At 43.4% G+C, this 23370-nt stretch overlaps 1 protein-coding gene and 1 non-coding gene across 3 annotated transcripts; both read right to left on the bottom strand.

Moving 5' to 3' along the window:
* Positions 1-367: 367 nt before the first annotated feature.
* Elac1 (elaC ribonuclease Z 1) lies at positions 368-19259 on the bottom strand. 2 transcript variants are annotated; one of them, XR_005973125.1, is made up of 5 exons: positions 18910-19259; positions 12934-13098; positions 7035-7499; positions 4037-4581; positions 368-3440 (listed from the first exon to the last, which is right to left on the bottom strand). XR_005973125.1 is itself a non-coding variant. In XM_041639265.1 (4 exons), the coding sequence occupies exons 2-4, from the start codon at positions 13088-13090 to the stop codon at positions 4115-4117; spliced, it is 1089 nt and encodes a 362-aa protein (XP_041495199.1). In that variant the 5' UTR covers positions 13091-13098; positions 18910-19257; the 3' UTR covers positions 368-4114. The 2 variants fall into 2 exon arrangements, 1 of the variants encoding a protein (XP_041495199.1); XM_041639265.1 differs by having other exon boundaries at positions 368-4581; positions 18910-19257.
* A 1604-nt stretch (positions 19260-20863) lies between these two features.
* On the bottom strand, positions 20864-20970 carry LOC121438851. The gene has a single exon (XR_005973126.1). It is a non-coding gene; the product is annotated as a U6 spliceosomal RNA (small nuclear RNA).
* Between the last annotated feature and the right edge of the window lie 2400 nt (positions 20971-23370).

Genomic DNA, 23370 nt, shown 5'->3' with positions numbered 1-23370 from the left:
TTTCTACACGTGTAAATCTGCAGACTACTGCCTAAGTCTCAGCCTCCCTGCTCCTTTCTTGCTTTGCTCCAACATCCTTACACAGCCAAAGCTGGTACCCAACTTAAGTAGAGAAAATCTTTCTCTAAACTTTTCCCCCGACTCTTGAGTTTTGCATGCATATTTTAAAACACCAAAATAGAGTTTCAGAATATTATTTGTAAGGATTTGCCCACTAACACCAAGCAAGAGTTCTGTTCCTCCTCCTCCGTGTCAGAGACTTGGTCTGTGCATTGTGTGTGTTTAACACGAATCAGGGGGAAAAATCCATTGGATGACACAGTACTAAACACTAACAAAATAACAGGACAAGAACATTTGATCCAGTCAACACTATTTATTGAGTGCCTTTGATGTTCTCGGCACTGAGTTAGTCAGTCATAAAGGGGAACAGAAGCAGACAGAGCTCTGCCCTTGTGTTGCTTACAGAGCTGCTGTGAGAGAAACATCACATACAGAGGCGAAGCGAAGCTGTGACAAGTGCGGGAAGATGGGGTAGGCGCTGGGAAAAACACACACTACCTAGCGGGAGCTGGGCAGGCCAAGTCCATGAGGCTGCAGAGCTGTGGCCTGCAGGTTCTCCAGGTTGATTTGGGGTCGGCAACGACATTTCAGGTGAAGGAAGCAGGCCACAGGAAGGCTCTGGAACACCAGAAGCCTTGGTGGAGGACGGAGAGGAGGCCCACATGGTTGGGGCTGCAAACTTGAGTAGCACTGAGAAGTGAGATTAAGTTAGAGAGAAATGAGTGAACCAGATCACTACGAAGTTTCACGTTAGGGAGAGATGGCAAAACTTTACATTTTGGGGGAAAAACCACTCCTCTAGCTACAGTACAGATGACAAACAGGAACATTACAAGGACTGGAGCTGAACTGTCAGCTCTGGAGTGCCCGTGTGGGGACGGCTAATTATTTAGAGAAGTGGTTTATCTCTATGAGTGCTATACGAAATGGATATATACATACAAACAGCCACAACATCTTCCGTACCGCTGACTCAAAAGTCAACAATAAAAGTGGTCTTTGCTCCCCAGACTTCCTGCCCCTCTGCCACGGCAGCTTTCTCCACTTAGAAAGTTATTAGCACATACTAATTATACAAAACAGTGTATTTATCACATTTTCATAATTCTTATACTTTTAACCATTTATATTCCCTCTCCTACCCCCTTGTTTTTCTTCAGGGAGGTGGTCAAGTGGGGGCACTGGGAATCAAACCCAATACCTTATTCAGGCTAACCACTTTCTACCCAAGCTATATTTGCAGATACTTTTCTTGCTTTTTAAAACATGATATCCTTAAATAGTTGTTTTTCATTTTTGCACACTGAAGGAAGAGAAGAAAAATCACACACTATAAACCCATAGCACTGCCTTAAACTTAGCTCTTTTCTGTCAAGAGAGGATAAAGTCACAGCTAGTGTTTCCTTTTAATATTCCCCTAAAAAAACAAAATAAACAAAAACTCCATGTATTTGGGCTTTGGGATGTAGCTCAGTTGGTAGGGTATTTGCTTTGCAGACACAAAGTCCTGGGTTCGATCCCCAGTACCACACAAGCCTGGTATGATGGCATCTGACTGTTACCCCTGCATTCTGAAGGTGGAAGCAGAAACATCAGAAGCTCAAGGTCATCCTTGGCTACATAGCAAGTTCAAGGTTAGCCTGGGCTACATAAGGCCCCATCTCAAAGGAAAAAAAAAAAGAAAGAGAAAGATGGGGTGGCAATGCTCCCACTGATTACTTCCTTAGTTTATCAGCCCTCAAATCTGCCAGTGACAGATCTCGTACACTTCACTATGAACATACACCTCTGTAAGATGAGAGAGTCACCCCTGTCTATCTGTGACAAACACACTGAAGAAGGATTTATATTTCATTAATAAAGGGAAAAGTAACAAAATTTCAAGCTGGCATCAGAATATGCATAGAAATAAGAGTTGAATTATATGTATTAACTTAAAGGCATAATAACGATATTTGCACTGGGAGGCAAAAATCTTCTTTCCTTTTTATACTACAGAATCAAACCCAGTGCCTCAGACATTCTATGCAAGTATTCTAACCACCAAGCTATACTCACAGCCTAAAAATTACAAACCTTAGTAAAGAAATATTCAAAACATTATGGTGAGATTACAAATGCATACTTAATAACGCCAGCTCTCAAGCAGGAGGACACACTGAGACTTGTTAAAAAAGGAGAGAGAAGACAGGAAGAGGGTGGGACTTGAGAGAGGGTTTTTAAATTGATGAAGTTGTATTTTCAATAGACTAATAAAACAGGCCACTCCTGTGTGGGCTTAGGAACATGAATGAATATTAAAATATATGTTATAAGTCAGATGTATTTCTGTCCTTTTTCTTTCTTTCCTTTCTTTTTTAATTTTTTTTAGGTTAAAGTCTTACTATGTAAGCCAGGCCCTCCTGGATTTTGAATTCTCCTGCCTTACCCTCACAAATGCAAATGAAACAGGCTTGTGCCACCATACCCAACAGAGAGATCAACTAGAAAGAAGGAATGACTTGGAGATACTTAAAGACCCCGTGTCAGCTTTATTTCTACTAACAGAAAGCAATCTCAGTGCTCCAAGACACAATTCTAAAATGAAATAAAATCACTAAGCTCATACTTTCAGAGACCACTTGATGCTACAGGAAATGCTCATGAGAAGAGTAGTTAAAGACTTGTCGTTAGCCAGCGCTTTATTTTGAAGCCCTACAGTCAGTGTTTCTCTACATCACTCAGCTACTTGCCCCTTTATGGCTTTCATTATTTTTATTCTGCCAAAAATAATGCCTCAGAGTTTCTTACAGAGGATTTTTGATAATAAACTCCTAGTTTTTGTTTGTCCAATAAAATATCTTTATTTAAGAAAATAGTGGAGGGAGACCAGCCTTCACGTAAAAATATGCATGAATAAACTATGCACATACACAAACATATGTATAAGAATCTATAAAATATCTCTCTATATATGTACCCTCAATTTAAGCACTTAGAAAAAAGACAGCCTTTTTCTCCGAGGCTAGTCCAGCGCTCGTGTCTTCCAGAGTCACCTAGGCAGCGCAGTGATGCAGCGGAGGGTCCACTCTGACTCCTGACTTCGTCCATGGATCCACCTGCACATTCAGCTCACAGCCCAGCTCCAGGGCTGCTGGCCCGGAAGGAGATCCTCTCCCCAGGTGGGGGATTCGTGGATACTTCTCCCCACAGTTCCAAGCTTCACTCGATGACTCATTTTTTCCAAATAATACTTGATGTGGCATTTTCATTCGACTATACTCATCCTTTACCATCTATTGGAAGATTTAGCTTGTCTATTAAATCAATCCATTACATCACCAATTTTGGCAAAGTATATTCACATTGGGAGTAGAGTTTTGTGTCTCCGAACAGGCCTAGAATATCAAGGTAATTGTTATGCAGAACTGTGCATAGCACACGGCATTCCTGACCCCCACTGACTGAGCTGCTGTGGAGCCACCATCTTCCTTAGTCACTGTGACAACCCAGGACCACGTGTTGAAAGAAACCGGGATGTTGAATAAAATGTTAAGCTTAACGCTAGTCCCAGCTGCACTGACTGTTCCAGTGAACTCCCACATGTTACCATCAAGATGGCCTCTACATTTATTTCCATCTTAGGACAAATTCTATACAAACTGACAAAATATCATTTTGTATCCAAGAGGACCCAGTCCTAGACACTTTGCCAATAATGGCAGTTAAGCTGGGCAGAGCTAACTCCAACACTGTGTGGAGTACTGGCTTCTATCTGTGGCGAGAGACACAAGAGCAATACCCCTGAAAAATCGATGATTTATTCCATCTGCACTTTAAGAAGGATGCTGGGTATTTTTTATCATTTAAAAATGATTTATTGTTCCCTCTCACTACTGAGTCACCTCAGCAATCCAGCTCCATCTTAAGGATTACTAAGGACAAAATAATTTTAAGGAAAAAAATCCAAAACATAAAGAAAAAAATCACTCACGACCAACAATAAAAGCCTGCAGTGCAGGTCTGGGAACCAGCCACAGCACGTCCATGTCTGCCTTCTGGAGCACCGCTCTCATTTCTTGATGGGAATGCCAATCACCATAAAGTCTTCTGCCAGCGTCACTTCTTGGAGATCTAACACTGACTCAGCTTGCCTTTTCAGCTCTGCAATGCCATCTGTCTCTCCTTCTCTAGCCAAAGCAATCGGTTTGTACCGCTGGCTGAAGTGAGTCAGGACCAGCCTCTTTGCACGGCACAGCTTCGCGAATGTCGCTGCCATCTGGGGTGTGCTGTGGCCATGCTCTTTCGCTTTGTCCATCTGAGAATCATCCAGAGTTGCCTCGTGGATCAACAGGTCTGCTTCAAAGCACAGCTTCACTCCTCCATCACCCACAACCCCGCAACAGTCACCCAATATGCAGATTTTTCTTCCAACCATAGGCTTTTTTAAGACATCTTGGGGAGAAATTGTAACTCCATTATCCAAAACAACTGAAATTCCATTTTTCAGCTTCCCATAGGCAGGACCTGGGGGCACACCTGATGATGCAGAAACCTTACATCAGGGACATGGAATTAGGATTTGTAAAGAAACAGCTTTAACAGCACAGCAAACAGCAAATAGCAAAGGCATCCAGGGGTCTGGATGCAGTTAAGAGCATTTGTTTCCCTTCCAAAGGACCTTAAGTCAATTCCTAGCACCCACATGACAGTTCACATATGTCTGTACCTCCAGTACCAGGGTGTCTGAGGATGGCAGACAGGTATATGGTACATACATAATGCACACAAAACATCCATACACATAAAATTTAAAAGTTAAAGACATCTGATCATTTCCAAAACTGGAAGAGATGCTTTCCTACTAGTAGACAACTGGGATATTTAAACATTTTAAAAGTTCAGTGTTGCTATTAACAATGGCTTTACGCTTTTCCTAGCACATGTGTGAGCTGACTTTTAAGCTCTGAAGTATCACTTAGGCCTTACTATACTCACGATACCAGCTCTGATTTTCTGCTTTGCATGAGAATAACAGTTTGGGGATCCTTTATTTACTACAACATCAAAGAGTACATCTAAATAATCATATAATCAATATCTCCAGTCAGAATAAGTATCTGCAAACAGACTAACTGAGTAAGAAACTTGGTAGAGAGGACTACTGGGATCCTAAGTGTGAGCCAGGGACCTTTCCAGCCAAGCCTAATGACCTCAGTTTGTTTCCTGAGACCCACACGGTGGAAGGAGAGAATCGACTTCCAAAAGTTATCCTCTGACCCCTGCCTGCACACCACGGCAAACACACATGCACACACACACACCAAGCAAAACCACCAAAAATAAGGTCATGGGGTATTTCAGGCAATCATACATGATTAATCTTCTTGGTAGATGGTAGTAGTTCCAGATTTCAAGCTTCAGTGTTATTTAATACAGACTAACACAGAGGTTAACACTTACAAAGAAATATATGGTCAATATTTCCAACAGTGATCATGTTTAAAGTTTCCAAATATAACTATTTACACAGAATTTATATGACAAGAATACCTTTGACCTACATCACTTTCCTCGTTATCTAGTATATTATTTCAGTTGGGGAAGGTAACTAAAATTTAGATGAATCACTATTGTTCTTTCAACAGGTGTCATGCCAGGCGTAGTGGTAAGGCTGGGCATAGGATGGACCTGACCTCCATTTCTTAAGGTCTCCTCACTTGTGCATCATGGCCTCACATGGAGAAAAGACAACTTCTTCAAGGCCCTTTTCCCATTTTTGTGTGTTTCCTTTCCACTATGGTGACTATGGTATATGTAGAACTAGTTAAGGTGCAATGTCCTGAACATCAAATTAATTCAGTCAGGCTGGAATGAGTAGGCAAGGTAGACAGAAAGGAAGTCTTGAGGTAGTTGGCTGCTGCTGTAAAGGCCCATGGCAAAAATCCTTGCACTAAAGACGGCACTGAAGGGCCAAGGAGATGCCTCAGTGGGTAAAGTGCGCGGAGGACCTGAGCTCAGATCCCAGCACCCATGTAAAAGCCAGGTGCAACCTTAGCACCAAGGTCTCACTGGGTAGCCAATCTAGCCAAAATAATGAGCTCTAGGTGCAGTGAGAGAGCCTGCATCAAAAAGGTGGACAGTAACTGAGGACTCTTCATGTTGACCTCTGACCTCTGTGTGCACATGCATGGATGACAGCACACACACACAGCTCACACACCTCACACAAAGACGTCATCAAAAACATACCTGAGGACTGTGCACACTTCCAGTTCCAAACAATCTTGAGGCAGAGGCTGGAGGATCATGAGTTTGAATTTGAGCTACATAGTGAGTTGTAGGCCAGGCTGGGCTACAGAGTGAACATCCTGTATCAAACAAGAATAAAAATAGAAACAGATTTAAAAAATGAAAATACAACTTCAAAAATAAAACATAAAGATTACAAGTATAGGTTAGTGGCAGAGCACATGGGCTTGAACCCTAGCATGACCAAAATAAAACAAAAAGGAAAGCACAAGGAAATAAAAATAAATCATGGACTTACCAGCCCAATTCAAACCACCTTGCCAACCAAGTCAGAGCTGGGCCTGGTCATACAGGCTGTATCCCAGCTTCTCAGAATGATCTCACATTCAAAGCCACCATGAGCAACTTAGTGAAACCATGGCTCAGGTAAAAAATAATAAACAAGTTGGAGATAGAGCTCAGTGCTTGTTTAGCTTGTGTCCTAGATTCAATCACCAGTGCAGCCAAAAAGGAAGAGAAAAGAATGTGAATCCAGGAAACTAATGAGAAAAGATTCATATATATTAAATATTCTAGTTCTGTTCTGAATAGTATCTTTAGACACCAAAGATTTTCCTTAATAAGCAAATTTTGGGCAAAGGAAGTGAGTGCTTACTGTGAGCACACAGGAAACAGGCTACCCTGGCACTCCCAGTGGCTTCCGGTAAGACAGTCAGATAAGGAAGGAAAGGCAAACTTACCGAGGTCCTTCAGCTTCTGTGCGTTGAGTTTGCCTGCACGTTTCTTTTCCACAACTGAAAAACCAAAGGATGGAATTCTGTGAAAGAGGCGAAATGCTTTTACAACAAACTGCTCATCATCAACCAGACAGTAGGAGTTTTCTTCTGTGTTTAACAAGATAGTTCGTCCCTGTCCTTTGGGAGGGCCGTCTGCTTCGTTCACATGTGAAAATCCTTTTAGTTCCTCCACAGGACACTGGTCAGCTGTAGGTACTATCTCATGGACCACATAAGGAAAAACCAGCTCTGTGTGGGAGAGCTCCATGGTTCTCCAGATGAAGTCCCGAAGCCCTACAGGGCCGTAGATCTCAATAGGCTGCCGCGTGACCACAGAGCCGCTCTGCAGGCTGATCGTGCAGAGGAGGCCCGGGAGGCCAAAGAAGTGGTCCCCATGAAGATGTGTGATGAAGATCTTGGTAATTCTCCCTTTTGATTGAGACAGAGAAAAGAATTAGGATGATTTTCAGAAATAAAAAACAAAACAAAACTATTTGACTCAACATCCTCAGCCCTCAGTGTGAAGCTGGATGTTAGCCTTGTGCACACAGGGCAGTTGCTCCGCCACTATGCTGCCACTAAGGAACAGCCTCAGTTCCACAGACAAAGCAATTTAAAACAAGCCTAAGAACTTACGTAAAAAGCAGTAAGCTGAAATTGGACGTTCTGTATGTTACCATCCACTTACTCATTCCTTTCATCCTGCTGCGTGACTCCAGAAATAGAGAGATAGGTTTTATGATGCTCTATGGTCTTGTTGGTTGGTTGGTTTTCTGTATGTTTGTGGGGTGTGCATGTGGTGTTGTGTGTGTAGTCTGTGCACATGAATAGGTAGCTATACATGCATGTGGAGACCAGAGGAGGTGTTTGGGTGACTTCTACTGCTCCCTACTTTCATCTTAAGATAGGCTCTCAGCCGGGCGGTGGTGGCACACGCCTTTAATCCCAGCACTCGGGAGGCAGAGGCAGGCGGATCTCTGTGAGTTCGAGACCAGCCTGGTCTACAAGAGCTAGTTCCAGGACAGGCTCCAAAATCACAGAGAAACCCTGTCTTGAAAAACCAAAAAAAAAAAAAAAAAAAAGACAGGCTCTCTTATAAACCAGAAGCTCACCATTTTGACCAGGCTGGATGATCAGTGAGTTCCCAGGCTCTGCTTCCCTCACCACCCACTAATGCTGGGGTTAAAGGCACCAGACATGTCCAACTCTTTACACAGATGTGGGGATTTGAACTCAGGACCTCGATCTCACTCTGTAGCCAATGCTAACGTGAAACTCACCATGTAATCCAGGCAGCCTTGAACTTGTGGCAATTCTCCTGCCTTAGCCTCCCAAGTGATAGGATTATAGGTCTAAACTACCAGGCCCAGTTCCACCAGATGGTTTAAACAGGATATTATTTTTTCTATGAAAATATTCAAATTACAATGCTTTGCAGCTTTCCAAGTGTTTTTCTACATATCCTTATTTTCCAAAGTGAAATATAAAAGTTCATCAAGAGGGGGCTGGAGAGATGGCTCAGTGGTTAAGAGCATTGCCTGCTCTTCCAAAAGTCCTGAGTTCAATTCCCAGCAACCACATGGTGGCTCACAACCATCTGGAATGAGGCCTGGTGCCCTCTTCTGGCCTGCAGACATACACACAGACAGAATATTGTATACATAATAAATAAATATTAAAAAAAAAGTTCATCAAGAGATCTGGAGAGATGTCTCAGAGGTAAGGAGCACTGACTGCCCTTTCAGAGGTCCTGAGTTCAATTCTCAGTAACCACATGGTGGCTCACAACCATCTGTAATGAGATCTGGTGCCCTCTTCTGGTGTGCAAACACACATGGAGGCAGAATGTTGTATATGTAATAAATAAATCTCAAAAACAAAACACTTGTAGGTCAACTGTTCACTTTAGAAAAAAAGTTCATCAAGATAACTAACTAGCCCTCAAGTGTCAAAGTATCTTTCAGCTACACCGTCCGCTGTCAGTCCTCTGAGACATACCAACAGCAAAGTGGAATGTTCTATGGTTCTAACTGACTGCATCAGTCCTAACCCCAAAACTGCCTTTTAAGGTCTCCTTCCTGGATAGGGTCACCAATGAAGACTGAACTATGTGTCCCAGTGAGGATGTGGAGGAAGGACAAAGTGGACAAGGACTGAGGAAGAAAGAAGAAGGAGGAAGAGTAAGATAACTAGAAGAGGAACAGGTGAGAGAAGAGGCGGGTCATGAACACCAGATGCCAGGCTGCAGACTGAAGGCAGATCCCTGAGCATACTACATGAGGGCACATGGACCCAGCTCCTGTTTCCAGTCTGCATCTACACAACAGCTTTGTCAGTGCACACTGGCTTAGTCATAACTTGATTTAGCTAATGGTAAACTGAATTTACTGCTGGTAAATGGCAGGATGCCACATCAGCATTTTCTGAGATGTACCATGGGCATTTTGAAAGTAACAATCACAAACAGCATATTTCCAGTAGAACAGGCTCAAGGGCCACCTATCTGAAGTATATGATACCATAAAAGTACAGGAGCAGTTTATTGATACCATAAAAGAACAGGAACAGTTTATCACACTGTGATTTGTTCTGACAGCAAATGCTCTCAAAGCAAGACTTCCCAGAAGGACTACGCCTAGGCTGCCTAGGCTGCAGTGGCCTAGAACAATAGCTGGCTCAGAGCTATTTTGTATGGTGCTGGGGCTTGAGGCTGGGGTGTCACACACATACTTGGCAAGTGCTCACTGAGCTATACTCCTGGGCCTCTTTTAGCCTTCATATTTTACTGCTTTTTCTTTTTTAAAAAAAAAAAACTTCAAATGAAAGGATAGTCCTTAAATTTCCCATTTTCCCTTTCCAGGCTGTCTCTTAATATGACCCAAGGACTCTAGAAACAAAAGAACTACAGCAGTTACCGAATCCGGATCCCATGTTGGCCTCAAAAGTGCCAACATCAGGCTTTCTAGGTCTTCTCACTATCTATTGCAAAACAAAGCCAACGCTGAACACAAAACAGCCTGGGAACCCAGAACAAGCGTGGCAAACAAAGTCAGAGAAAAACTGCTTCCCACGGTTATCAGTTTCAAGAAGGCCAGGCATTTCATTTTTGGGAAATGTGATTTCTGAGAGACAAGCAATGGCAACCACAGTTATGAAAGGTATGAGGAAGCCGACAGATGAAGAGTGAAGATCACACCCGATTCCCTTCCCCTAAGCCGAAGGAAGTGGTGAGGAAACACTGCCCACAGAGAGGCAGAACACTGCGCATCCTTAGGTGGACATGACGGTGCAATCAAATCTGCTGTTGTACAGTGTGTGATAAATACACTGCTCAGCCAAAAACATCGAACATAGTTAATCAAATCTGCTGTTGTACAGGATGTGATAAATACACTGCTCAGCCAAAAACATCGAACATAGTTAATGTCGAGTAACTTGTGGCTTCATTTAGGCAAACTACACGCACTTCTATACATATTCACACCATCACCACATCTGTAGTTATAGAATGTTCCTGTGGGAGCTAGGAACGTAGGTGCTGTGGGGGAGTGTTTGTCTATCATTCATGAAGTCCTGAGTTCACGCCCCAGTACTACAGGGGAAAAAAGGCAGGAGGGTTGATAATCAAAGTCATGGGCTACATAACAAGCTCAAAGCCTCATGATTACATGAAATCCTGCCTCCAAGAAAAGAGAGGTTTTGGGGGGTGTCTATGTGAGGAAGACTTGGGCTTTTCTTATTTACATACACTTTTTAGTTTTGTTTTATTTGAATTTCTTCAATAAAAATATGTATTCAAAAATGTTATAATTAAGAAGTTTTGTTCATTTGAAACAAGGTCTCATGTAGCTCAGGCTTTCCAAAAACAGAGGATAACCATGAACTCCTAATCCTCCTGCTTCTACCATCTAAGTACCGGGCTAACAGGAATGTACTACTAGAGCAGCCTCAGCAACGTGGTTTTCTTCCTTTCCTTCCTCCCTTCAGCTCCAGCTCTCTCTCTCTCTCTCTCTCTCTCTCTCTCTCTCTCTCTCTCTCTCACACACACACACACACACACACACACACACCCACACACACATGCCAGACCTGGTACCACAAGCCTACTGTTCCAACTACTGGGAAAGTTGAATCAGGAAGACCACAAATTCAAGGCCTTCCTGACTACTGAGTGAATTCAAGGACAGTCAATGGGTAACAGCAAATTCTTACCTCAAAATAAAAAGTACTAGGATATGGCTCAGTGGTAGAGCACTCAATTGCCAGTTCTCTCTCTCTCTCTCTCTTTCTCTCTCTCTCTCTCTCTCTCTCTCTCTCTCTCTCTCTCTCTCTCTCACACACACACACACACACACACACACACACACACACGTATATAAATATATAATTAATTTTTTTTAGTTTGGGGCTGAATCCTTGCAAATGGACCCATGTACAATGTTATCATTTGTGTTGTCGTTGTGCTATTGTAATACTTTTAGGAATCACCTAATACTCATTTCTTCTGCTTTGTTGGTTTTGGTTTCAATAATGGGGACTGGAACACGGTGGTACATATACTAAGCATACATTCTACCATAATTAGTGCTCCCTCTTTCATGCTGCAAGTATTTAAAAACACCTCCCTTTTTTTTCCTGTATCTACATGATTGATGGCTGCTGGTCCCTGGACACTAGAAGTACGTCTTTAAAGACCAAGTGCACACCCTCTGATGATCAGTGGCAACTATGATTTATCAAGACCTCAAGAGTGGGACCCTAAATGTCCACCTGTTCACCATGAACAGGAGCCTATCAGGCATTTACCAAGTGCACAAGTGTCAATAAACCTACCTACCTCCACATCAATGTGCAAGCACAAAAACTACTTAAATAGCATAGTTTCAGACACTAATGATGCTAAGAAGTTAATAAAGTCAATAAAATAAAGGAATGACTGGAGTAGGGGGAAGGTACTTAACCCAGGAGGTTCAGGAAACCCTGAGGAAATAGCCTTTGAGAAGAGATTTAAATGATGAAAACCTGATAATTGATAAGTTATTAGAAATTATTTTTAAAGATTTAAATGATGAGATAGAAGCAACCACGGAAGATATGAATTATTTAATATATGTAATTCCTTTAATTTTTTCTGAGACAAGGGCTCGCTGTGTAGCTCAGGCTATCCTCCTGAGTTCTAGGATTCCAAGCAAGTGCCACACACCCGGTTTATAGCATTTCTTTCAGGCAGTTCGTATCCCTGTTCTGATTAAGCCCTCTGCTCTGCTAAGGTCAAACTGGAAATACAACTGGGCCTAACACCCAGGTCTGCTGTTTCCAGGCTGAGAGCTTTCACCACTGGAATCCTCTGCTCCAGGTGCTGGTCTGGGCTCACTGTTCCATTCCCTCAAGCTGGACTTCCATTCTCCCCAGGCCAGGGAGTTTTCCTCTCTCAGCAATTCATAGATGAACTTGTCTGAGATGGCTACCATGATAGCAAGGGAGCATCCTCCATCTGTCCATTGACTGCCTGCCCTTTGCATTCTCCCATAATGCATATCTCCTGCAGGAGACCAGTTTGGTCACCAGCCCTGTTAGGGCAGGGTTCATCTGCTACACCTCTTGTGTCTCTCACTATCCGGCATGCTCAGGCCTTCATTAACCCTTCTCTCAACACTTGCAGGATGAGTGAGAAGCAAGTAAAGGCATATATGACATTCAGCAGGCATTGCTGGATGCCAGATGCTCTTCCAAGTCTTGCCAGACAGAGCCCTAGCTCTGAAGTGGATGCTACTTCAGGGCTGTTACACAACAAGAGGTTCCCTGAGAGCCAAGACATGAAACACAACCAAAGACAATCCAAGAAAGCTGGGTGCACACTAACCTGCTTTAAGTTGGCTTTTCATAAGCTGAGTCTGTGTTCCCTCCCCACAGTCAAAGAGCCAGCACTCGCCCTCACACCGAAGAACCACAGCGGAGGCACCCCGGGTTGGGGATGGATATGCTGCTCCTGTCCCAAGAAAGGTCACATCCATAGACATCTTTCAACCTGCAACAGAAATATTACCTGGGGGTTATTTTTAAAAAATTACTGCACCAAAACACATTCCTTTGAGCTTTACTGACTGATTGACTGATTAGTAGATTTTGGTGCGGGAACTGGACCTAGATCTCCACACTGGCTGAACATGAGTTCTCGGTGGAGCTATCCCTTCGACCCCTATTCATTCTCCGGCTAAAATGATTTGTTTGGTGGTTTAAGATGGTGCTGGCACTCTCACACTGAGCTATACCCCCAGTTCTAATTACATCTTTTTTTTTAATATTTATTTATTATGTATACAATGTTCTGCCTACATGTGTCCCTGCAGGCCAGAAGTTGGCATCAGATTTTTTTTTTATTACAGGTGGTTGTGAGCCACCATGTGGTTGCTGGGAATTGAACTCAGGACCTTTGGAAGAACAATCAGTGCTCTTAACCGCTGAGCCATCTCTCCAGCCCCCTCTAATTATATCTTAACTAGCTGAAACTACAAGCCATCAAACCTAATACAACTGCAGGCACACGTGCACATGCATGTGCGCGCACACACACAAAGCACTAAAGTTAAGCCACTTGCCACTACATCTGACAAACTGAATATGACCCCTGGAATCCACATGGTGGAGGGAACCTGTTCCTAGTTGTCCTCTTACCTCCACACTCCCTCCATACATAAATAAATCAATAAATATATATTTTTTAAAAACCTATAGTTGAAGGGTTCAATGGTAGAGCTCTTGCCTGGCACGTACTAGGCTCTGGGCTTGGTACTTGGCACTCTAAGTAAAACACTGTAGTTGAATTCCAACCCTATGATAATTTCAAAAAGACAAACTACAGAGACAGCAAAATAATGGGGGTTTGCTGGTGATGCCAGTGAAAGGATTAATAGGGGACACGCATTTCTAAGGAAACAAAACCATTCTATATGACGCAATCAAGTCAGCAATGTCGTTATATTGGAAATGGGGATGTAACTGGGGTAGAGTATGTATAAAGCTCTGGATTTGACCCCAGTACCACATATACAGACAAAGAAATTTTGTTATGTATCAGTGCACACACTGCACAACACAAAAATTCAAATAACATTTGTTAATAATTGACTATACTAGCTCATGAACTTACCAGACTCATGTTAGTAGAGAAGAAGTGTGGAGTAGAGGGTGAGAAGGCCTATGAGAAGGCGCCATACTTTACTAGTTCATGTTTTTTAAGTTCTAATAAAACTTGGATCTGGCTAAGGTTCTGAACAAGGGATAGTATTTGACCATGTTCACCGAGTGGCTGCTGTGGAAGATGGGGGACACCTGCAGATTTTTCGCAGCAGTGCGGATGGTGTCCTTCCCTCAAGGACAGAGTTCATGGCTGGTTTAGAGCACACCTTTGCCTTCTACCCCAAGTCCTGAGGCTCAAGCACAGGGCCTGGTGCACAGAGGAGCTACCGGGAGTGTGCCTCTAGCCGGGACTCTAGCTACTCTTCTCAGTGATCTGCGACCCAGCGGATGTAGATTTCTGCCTGCTCCTAGATCTAGGCACTGTGCCACCTTTGATCTCTGACTGTGATGGGATGTGTCACACACAATATATGAGGGCTAACTGAAACTTATGAATGACCAGTTCCACATGAGTTGGATATGCTTTAAAATTAGGAGGGTGCTGGGGATATAGTTCAATAGGTGAGCCTTTGTCTCATGCGGAAGAAGCTCTGCTTCCAGCCCCAGCACTGGGGTGGGGGTGGGGGAGCAGAAGAATATGTAACTTGGGAAGTAGAAAAGTCTTTCCTGCACAGGCAAGAAGCTCTGAAATTTAAAAACAATGTTACAGCATTTTGTAACATCTGTGTATCAAAAACTCTGTCAAATGACAGGAAAAAAGGTAAACATCCACAAAATCTCAGACTAAGGCAAATCTAAGAAGCAGCAGAAAGATTTTGTAAGGGCCAGATGACCAGGATGCCTGCTGCTAGACAGTGCCTTCTAAATATGACCGGGAAGCAACACACGTCAAGTCTCAACAGCATGGCTGCCTAAGCATGGGCTGCAAATGATAATACCAGTCCATGTGACCACCTGGATAGTGGAAATTTCAAAAGGTCCCACCCCTAGAGGAAGAGCTACAATCAAAGGGTGCTTAGGGAGGGAGAATCAGTTTTTTTCCAGGGACCAGTCACATGTCAGGTTATCTGCTGTGTCTACCCAGCCAGTCACATGACAGGTTATCTGCTGTGTCCACCCAGCCAGTCACATGACAGGTTGTCTGCTGTGTCCTGCACAGATCCAGGGACAGATGTGACTGTGGTGGCAAGGGAACGAAGAAAACACAAACATACACAGACAGCTGGAGTTGGATGGGCTGGGCTATCTGATGGACCAACCCAACATCCCAGAAGCTCAGCACTTTTATTCTAGAGAGTTGAACAGAGAGGACTACTGCACATAGCTGAATAAGGAGGCAGGGCTACTATTAAACAGGAAGGCAGGGATAGCTAACGTCAGCAGGAGCAGTCTCTGTAGGGGAGCAGGTGCTAAGGTGGACATCTTCTGCACACATTGTCAACACTCCCCAGGCAGGCTTTGCCACCCCTCTGAGTGAGACCCTGGGTGGGAAGGCATAGGCTTTGCCTTTTTCCCATGGGTCTGAGGCTGTGGTCCATGACATGGCTGTGTCCATATCAACAGCACACATTCACTCAGGGCTTCCTCCACTCCCTAGTTATCCAATCCCAGCTGGTCAGCCCTAAACATATGCACACATAAGCAACACTAAATGGATTCAGTAGGTCATATATATATGAGTATATATATATATGAATATCTGTGTGGAACAGTAGAAACTAAGGAAGAGGTCATGAATTTGAATGTGGTTATCTACACCCAAGCATTAAGGTTACTGTTAGCATCCCTTCCATGAGTTACTCTGCATTTTTACCTCTAAGACCAAGCTCACCTTTTAACAACTAAGTAATTTAGTGTCTGCAGGCTTACTGCATCTCTTCCTTGTTGCACTGCACTTTTCAGGAAGTGGAGGGATAACGTAGAAAGCTAACTTAAACGCAGAAGGAAGAACAGGGTGCTGTTGCTGGCGTTATGTTGTTTGCCACTGAGAAACTGGGAGACAGAACTGATGGAAGGAAGAGTTTCTTTACAGTTCTGGCCAAAACTGTGGAAAGAGAAGTTCCAATGTGTCTCCTCCTTACCAAGAGCAGTGCTACAGTTTATAGAAAAAGATGAATCAAAAGCCAGATGATATGTACATGTGAATTTAGCTGAATCCAAATATCAAAACTAAGAAGAGTCTCCATTCAGGGCTCTCGGGGATGGGCATTTTCATGCCCAAGCAGTGTTTACTAATCTCCTATCTGCGGCTCCTATCCCTACTTTACATAATCGGTTTGCAATCCCTAACAAAGAATGGATCTAGACAAGGGGTTGGAAAACTAAAAGCACATCATAATTACTCAGGGAGCTGTAAAACACCCATGATTGGGCCCATCCCAGAACAATTAACCAGGAAATTCTCTAAGGCACTTGATTAGCATTGTTTTTAAGAGGGTAGAGGGGTTGTTCCCCAGAATTCTAATACCAAATCACGCTTAGAAGTATTTAGTGAAGCAGGCTAGGTGGTGCACACCTGTGATCCAAGCACTCAGACTGTGGAGCTAAGAGGATCTGGGAGACCAAAATCCCCAGCTTCAGCTACATAGCAACTTTAAGGTCAGACTGAGCTACAAAAGATACTTTCAAAGTAGCCCAGGAAACAAACAAACAACAACGCCTTGGTAGGAAACTGTAGCTCAAGGATCACAGCCTGAAATCATCAGTCAACATTAAAATACGGTTTATTAGAAAACTATTCAGGTGGAGCATGGTTCTCAGAAGAGAGGCAGGCGGCTCTCTCTCTAAATGGTCTACATAGCAAGCTCCAGGCCACCTAAGGCTACACAGTAAGGACAACAAACCCAGGTTGAAACTTTTCAGAGGCTAGAGAAATATCTCAGCCAAATAAAGTGCCAGACACACAGCATGAGGTCTGCGTACAGATCCCCAGCACCCACATAAAAACCCTTGGTCTGGCAGGGGTGTCTGTAACCGCAGGGCTGGGGATGCAGACAAGCATATCCCTGGAACTCACTGGCCAGCCAGTCTAGACGACCTGTGAGTGAAAGACCTTAGCCTACCTCAAAAAACCAAGGTAGAGAGTGATCTGGAAGACATGCAACATTGACTTCTGGCCTCCACACGCATTGGCACACACGTGTGTAAGCGAGTGCGCACACATCAACACAAATTCCAACTGGGTGTGTTGGTGAACACCTCAGACCCTCGCATGACGAGAGGGTTAAGTAGAGAGATTTAGAGTTCGAGGTCAACCCGGCCTAGAGAAACCCTATCTTGAGACAAAAACAAAGAAAAGGAGAGATCTGAAACACACACAAAGTTAGACATGTCAGTTCAATACATTGCCACAGAGTATTCATGGAGCTTCAAATTCTCCCGGGCAACCTGGATTCCTCTCCAACCCAGCTGGGTAGGAGGGGCTTCCAACAGGACAGACACGTGTTAGAAATGCCCCCTTTTCTGCTGTTAACGTCTACAGATGATCACTGGCAAGATCCATTATGTCATTAGGGGTTGCCTCAAGGTGAGTAGCCCTTAGTTGTTCCCTACTCAATTATCTGCTTACCCTGAGGTGCGCTTTACATATTAAAGATCCTTGAAGAGAGGCAAGATCTTATCTAAGTCTCGATGGTGCAGTATAAAATGAATGGTAGGCCTCCATGAGGTTTTCTTGCCGAAAATAGAACCAGAACCAGAACAGGCTAAATACCATTTTACTAAGGAAGTCCATGGATGGAGATTTTATATATATATATATATATGTATGACAATATGCAGGAGGTAGGAAAATACACATAGGGCACGCGGCTTGGATTTTCAGCTAGTACAATACAAGGGAAAAAAAGAGAGGGGATTAGGAGAGCGAAAGAGATGGGAGAAATCTCTGTCTGTAATAATATGCAGCTTGTTTGGCTCCTGATTTGGATAAACTGGCAAGGGAAGAGACAAGAGGGAGAATGTAAACACTAATTGGATAATAGATGAGGGTATGAAATGCTCACTAGATGGATGATGACTTTATGTTCAGAAACATAAATGCTTATTGACAAGCATTTAGCAGATGGAATGGATACATTTCAGAATGGCGTTAAAACAACCGTGGGAAAGAGGGTAATGGGTGAAACAAGCTTGATCATGAATTGGGATTTTTTTTCCCCCATGTATGCTTGAAAATTTCTCCAGTACAAAGTTTAAAATTAGACTCAATAATCCAAACCCTCCCGGCAGGTCAGGTGGCAAACAGCAATTATTTAAGCAATGGTGGTTTGGTGACATGCATGTTTCTAGGTATTAGGAATTAAATGCTAGCAAACCACATTTGGTCCCTGTCTTCTTGGACAAAAAGCAGCTGCTGGCTTTCCCAAGACTGTCATCCACGTTCGAGAGCGTGCGTAGTAATTTCAGCCTTGACAATGCTGTCACTTGTCACAGCGGGCCTTACTGCAGATCACAATCTCTGCTCACCGTGGGGCCTCCCACAGCCCCTGGGTTACTAGTGGAGCCCAGCCGCTCCTCAGTTTCCAGAAAGGCAGTGTCAAGGCCTGGGGTGCAGGAGGGTGATGACGCCGCCCATCATTCTGGAGATGAAGGAGCTGTGTGGGCCTGAGAGTGAGTGGCCAGGCCTGTGGCCAGCTCCGGGCACCACTCGGCGCGTCCCGGGACCGCCCGCCCCCCTCGGGCGTCCTGCCCCACTCACCCTCTCTCCGAGGCCCGCCGGAGGCGAGGGAGGCACAGGCCGGCTCCGAGGCCCAGCAGTGCACGAGCAGAGACGCGCGGCCGGAAATGCGCCGCCCCGCGGTCCGCCGCTGCCGCTCTAGGCGCGTGGGAGGTGCGCGGGAGGTCCGCGCTCGGTGGCCCCCGCCGGCTTGCCTGCTCGGCCGGGCTGCAGAGCCTGCAGAGGGTCGGCGGGTCCCCACCTTCCAAGTCTCTAATGCGGTGGATGCGACTGCGACGCGTGCCGGCTGGAGCTGCTGACCCCGAAGGGAAAACGTTTACTCTTCCGCGTTTGGTTTGATTTTCATGCCCTGTTTTCCCAGACAACAATGTTTCTCCTGATTTTTTTTTTTTTTTTTTTTTTTTGGTGGTGGGGTATGTTTCCATGGAACAAATTGGATTATAAATTTTTTTTTCGTGTAAAGTAAAATGGTTAAATTAAAGTTGACAGATACCTTTTACTGGATCAAACAAAATAGAAAATCTTTAGCAGACTTGTACACGCCACAATACTATATTTGTGTTATTGCAGATATGAAGGTTGCCTTTAACGCACATACCGTATTTGTGTTAATGCAGATATATCTGCATTAACATATATATATAACATATATAACACACACACATACATACATATATATATATATATATATATACATTACCTTTAAAAGTTTGTGTTTTCAGAACAAAAGGACCAGATGCCAATGAAGACAAGTGGCCCAGGTGACCCAGCCTCTCAGGATGCCTCTCTTGCAGTTTCCTCAAAATTCTGGATCCGTAACAACTTCCAGGTGGCGAGCTGAGATGGTCCAGCCATCCAAGACTCCAGATAGGCCCTGCACTTACACAGAGAACAGACAACAAAAGATACAGCTAGCTCTCCCAGGATTTGACCATTATCACAATTTTCTCAGGGTTCCCTGAAGATGCTGCCACCCCCAGACAACAGGAAGCAATCTACAGAACATGAGGCCCACATTCCCAAGAGGTGGGGTAGGTGATTTTTGGACCTTCAGTGCATTATGGATGCTTATCATTATTTCTGGGGGCTGATTGTTGGTCATGGTCAGGAAAAAAAGCTCAACAAAGGAGATAAGAGTCAGGGATTTCTTTCTGAAGGGCAAAGGGGGAGGGACATAGTACAGAAATGATGCGATAAAAAAGTTGATTACTTTTGAACAACCACTAGACTCAAATATTTTGCATTGGTATGGATTTCAGTATATTGGTATAAATTTAAGGTTATTTTTGTTAATACACACACACATATATATGTATGTGTTTAAGGTATGGTGCCTACTCAGCTCATTTTAAAATGTAATGTGAATTTCTAGTTCTTGAAAGCTATTTAGGATAATAAAGACAGGTTAGTAGTTAGTCATCATAACAGTCTAATTTAGGTGTCTTTTCAAGATCAAACAGAGATATATTTTAACTAGATAGGTGGCCTTTAAACACTTCGGAGACCTACAGAATATGATATTTAAAACAGAAGAGGAGTGAATTGAGAGGGTTGAGTCAGATTTTTCCGTGGGCTGCCAACTCTCAAGTACTGACACAGAGACTTAATTATGAAAGCTCAGTCTTAGCCTTGGTTTATAACTCTTATAACTTAACCTGTTTTTATTTTTATTTTTTTAATATTTTATTTATTATGTATACAATATTCTGTCTGTGTGTATGTCTGCAGGCCAGAAGAGGGCACCAGGCCTCATTACAGATGGTTGTGAGCCACCATGTGGTTGCTGGGAATTGAACTCAGGACCTTTTTGGAAGAGCAGGCAATGCTCTTAACCTCTGAGCCATCTCTCCAGCCCCTTAACCTGTTTTTATTAATCTACATTTACCATTTGGTTTTTTACCTTTCTTTCATTTTGTATGTCCAACTCCCTCCTCTTCTGTTTCTCTTTAGAAAGGACCAGGTCTCTTATGGGTATAAAAATATTAAATACTTCATGAATTTGCATATCATCTTTATGCAGGAACCATGCTAGTCTTCTCTGTATTGTTCCAGTTTTAGTATATGTGCTGCCAAAGTGAGCATGCTTAATAACTTTTTAAAAAAATTTATCTCATGGGTATATGTAACATGAGGACCTGCTTGTTGGGGTTTATATCCTGACCAGTTCCCATAGCCAGTAAGCCCCCAAAGAAAATCACACATAGGTCTACATAAGTTATAAACTGATTGGCCCATTAGCTCAGGCTTCGTATTAGCTCTTATAACTTATATTAACCCATTATTCTTATCTATGTTAGCCACATGGTTCAGTACCTTTTTCAGTGGGGCAGGTTACATCCTGCTTCTTCAGTGTCTGGACAGGACTGGGAAGGAAGCTTCCTTCTTCCCAGAATATTCCTGTTCTCATTTCTTTGCCTCTACTTCCTGTCTGGTTGTCCTGCCTATACTTCCTGCCTGGCTACTGGCCAATCAGGGTTTATTTAAAACATAATTGACAGAATATAGATAATTCTCCTGCACTAGGTATGGGTGTTTTATTTGCATGAATGCCTGTGTACCACTTACATGCAGTGCCTTGATGGCTAGAAGGGGGCATCAGATCCTCTGCAACTGGAGTTACAGAGAGCTCTGAGCTACCATGTAGGTCCTGGGAACTGAACCCAGCTCTTCTGGAATGACAGCCAGTAATCTTAACTGCTGAGCCATCTCTCTAGCTCCTCTTAATAACCTCTTTAAGATGTAACCTGAAAGCCACCAAAATGGAACACACATCTAACACTAACACAGCAATGGCAGCTCTCCCTTGAGCCCACTTGACATTTAAGTATGAAATACGCTCTTTCTGATCAGTTCTTTCTCTTAGCCCTCATCTCATGCTTAGAACCTGTATTAAAATTCTCTCTCTCTCTCTCTCCCTCTCCCCCCTCCCTCTCCCTTCCTCCCTTCTTTTCCTTCCTTTCTTTCTTTTTGAGACAGGATTTTTCTATATAGCCCTGGCTGTTCTGGAATGTGCTATGTAGATCAAGCTGGCCGAGAATTCACAGAGATCTACCTACCTCTGCCTTCTGAGTTTTGAGATTAAAGGTGTACACTATCATACCCATACTGTATTAAAGTATCTAATAAAATCTCCAGTTCTGCTTCATACTGATGGGTTCTTAAATTCTTTTCTGTATTAAAGCCATAACTCTGTTTGGCCCGAGTCGAGGCTCCTAACAGATTATGGGAACTCTCCAGGCTTCTAACGGAAACAACACAGAGCTCAGCTCCTCCATCTAACTTCTGACAATGTCCAGCATCCCCTTTGGGCCTTGGATTGTCTTCTAAGGATAGGGGAGCTACTGTACAAGCCGGGAAGAAGACCCTCACCAGAAACCAACCAAGATGGTTTAGCTTCAGCCTTTAAACTATGAGAAAACAAATTCCTATCGTTTAATCATTCATCTCTGGTATTTTGCTATGACAACCCTGTAAAACCAAGGCAGACAAGTAATATAAGTCTGCTTGTAATAGAATATTTGCTTATTGAGTGTTTACATATGATAATTGTTTAAGACTTATTTTCATTAACTCCTCGTCATAATGAAGTAGAGGGTAGCTGAGCCTTCTCATCTACAGTTTTTTTGGTATTGTCATTAAATTTTAAGGGCCTAATTAAGAGCATGTTTGCAGACTGGCCGAGGTTATTTCATGGTATAAGCTGAAGTTGGGACAGTAAATCTGGGGGAAAATGGTATGTATTCAGAATGCAGAAATTCTAATTACCCCATCAATAGTTTCCATCATTTTAGTATTTCTTATCTGCAAATACATTTCCAGAATCATCTCCTGTGCTAGCCTTGGCCTTCCAAGAAACACACAAGATAAAATTAAACATGCAAGTAACATATTAGGAGAAATGTTTGTTCAAAGTAGGGAGGGAGCCAGCAAGGCTGTGAGAGCCTTCAAAACGTGATGGAGATGTGATCCAACGTGAAGAAGACAGATAGGGAAGACAGGTTTCAATAAGAAAGCACATTAGGTGGAAATACAGTTTTGTTCTGCAAGACCACTGGGAGGCCATGAACTGATGTTGCCCTCTAGAAGAAAGAGCTGGTCCTTGACTCTCAGGAAAGGGCCTGCCGTCCATACGCTGTGTGCTGCGGTTAAGTTGTTGGCTGAGAGAGTCCAAAGGCAGCACATCTTCCAAGTTCAAAGGGAACATGATTTCAAAGTGTAGCGCTTGTGGTTCATAATCCGACATGATGAAAGCATTCTCGTGGTTGCCACACCCAAGTCTCCAGATAGACAGTGAAAGAATTGAAACTGAGATCCTGAGGGCCGCACCATCGCTTGCTCGGGGGTGAAGGGAAATACACACACACCAGAGGTCAGGAGACTGCCCGGCGAGTGCTGTGGGAGAAACTCGGGTGTTTTTTGAAAACATGAAAGAGAAAAAAGCCCGGTTTTCATAGCATTCTTACTCAGGAGGGGAGAGACAAA

This window comes from Microtus oregoni, unplaced genomic scaffold (assembly GCF_018167655.1).
Source record: "Microtus oregoni isolate MIOR12 unplaced genomic scaffold, Mior012 000057F_ref0000458, whole genome shotgun sequence".
In the NCBI taxonomy this organism is placed as follows: domain Eukaryota; kingdom Metazoa; phylum Chordata; class Mammalia; order Rodentia; family Cricetidae; genus Microtus; species Microtus oregoni.
This window is presented reverse-complemented; position numbering and strand designations above follow the sequence as displayed.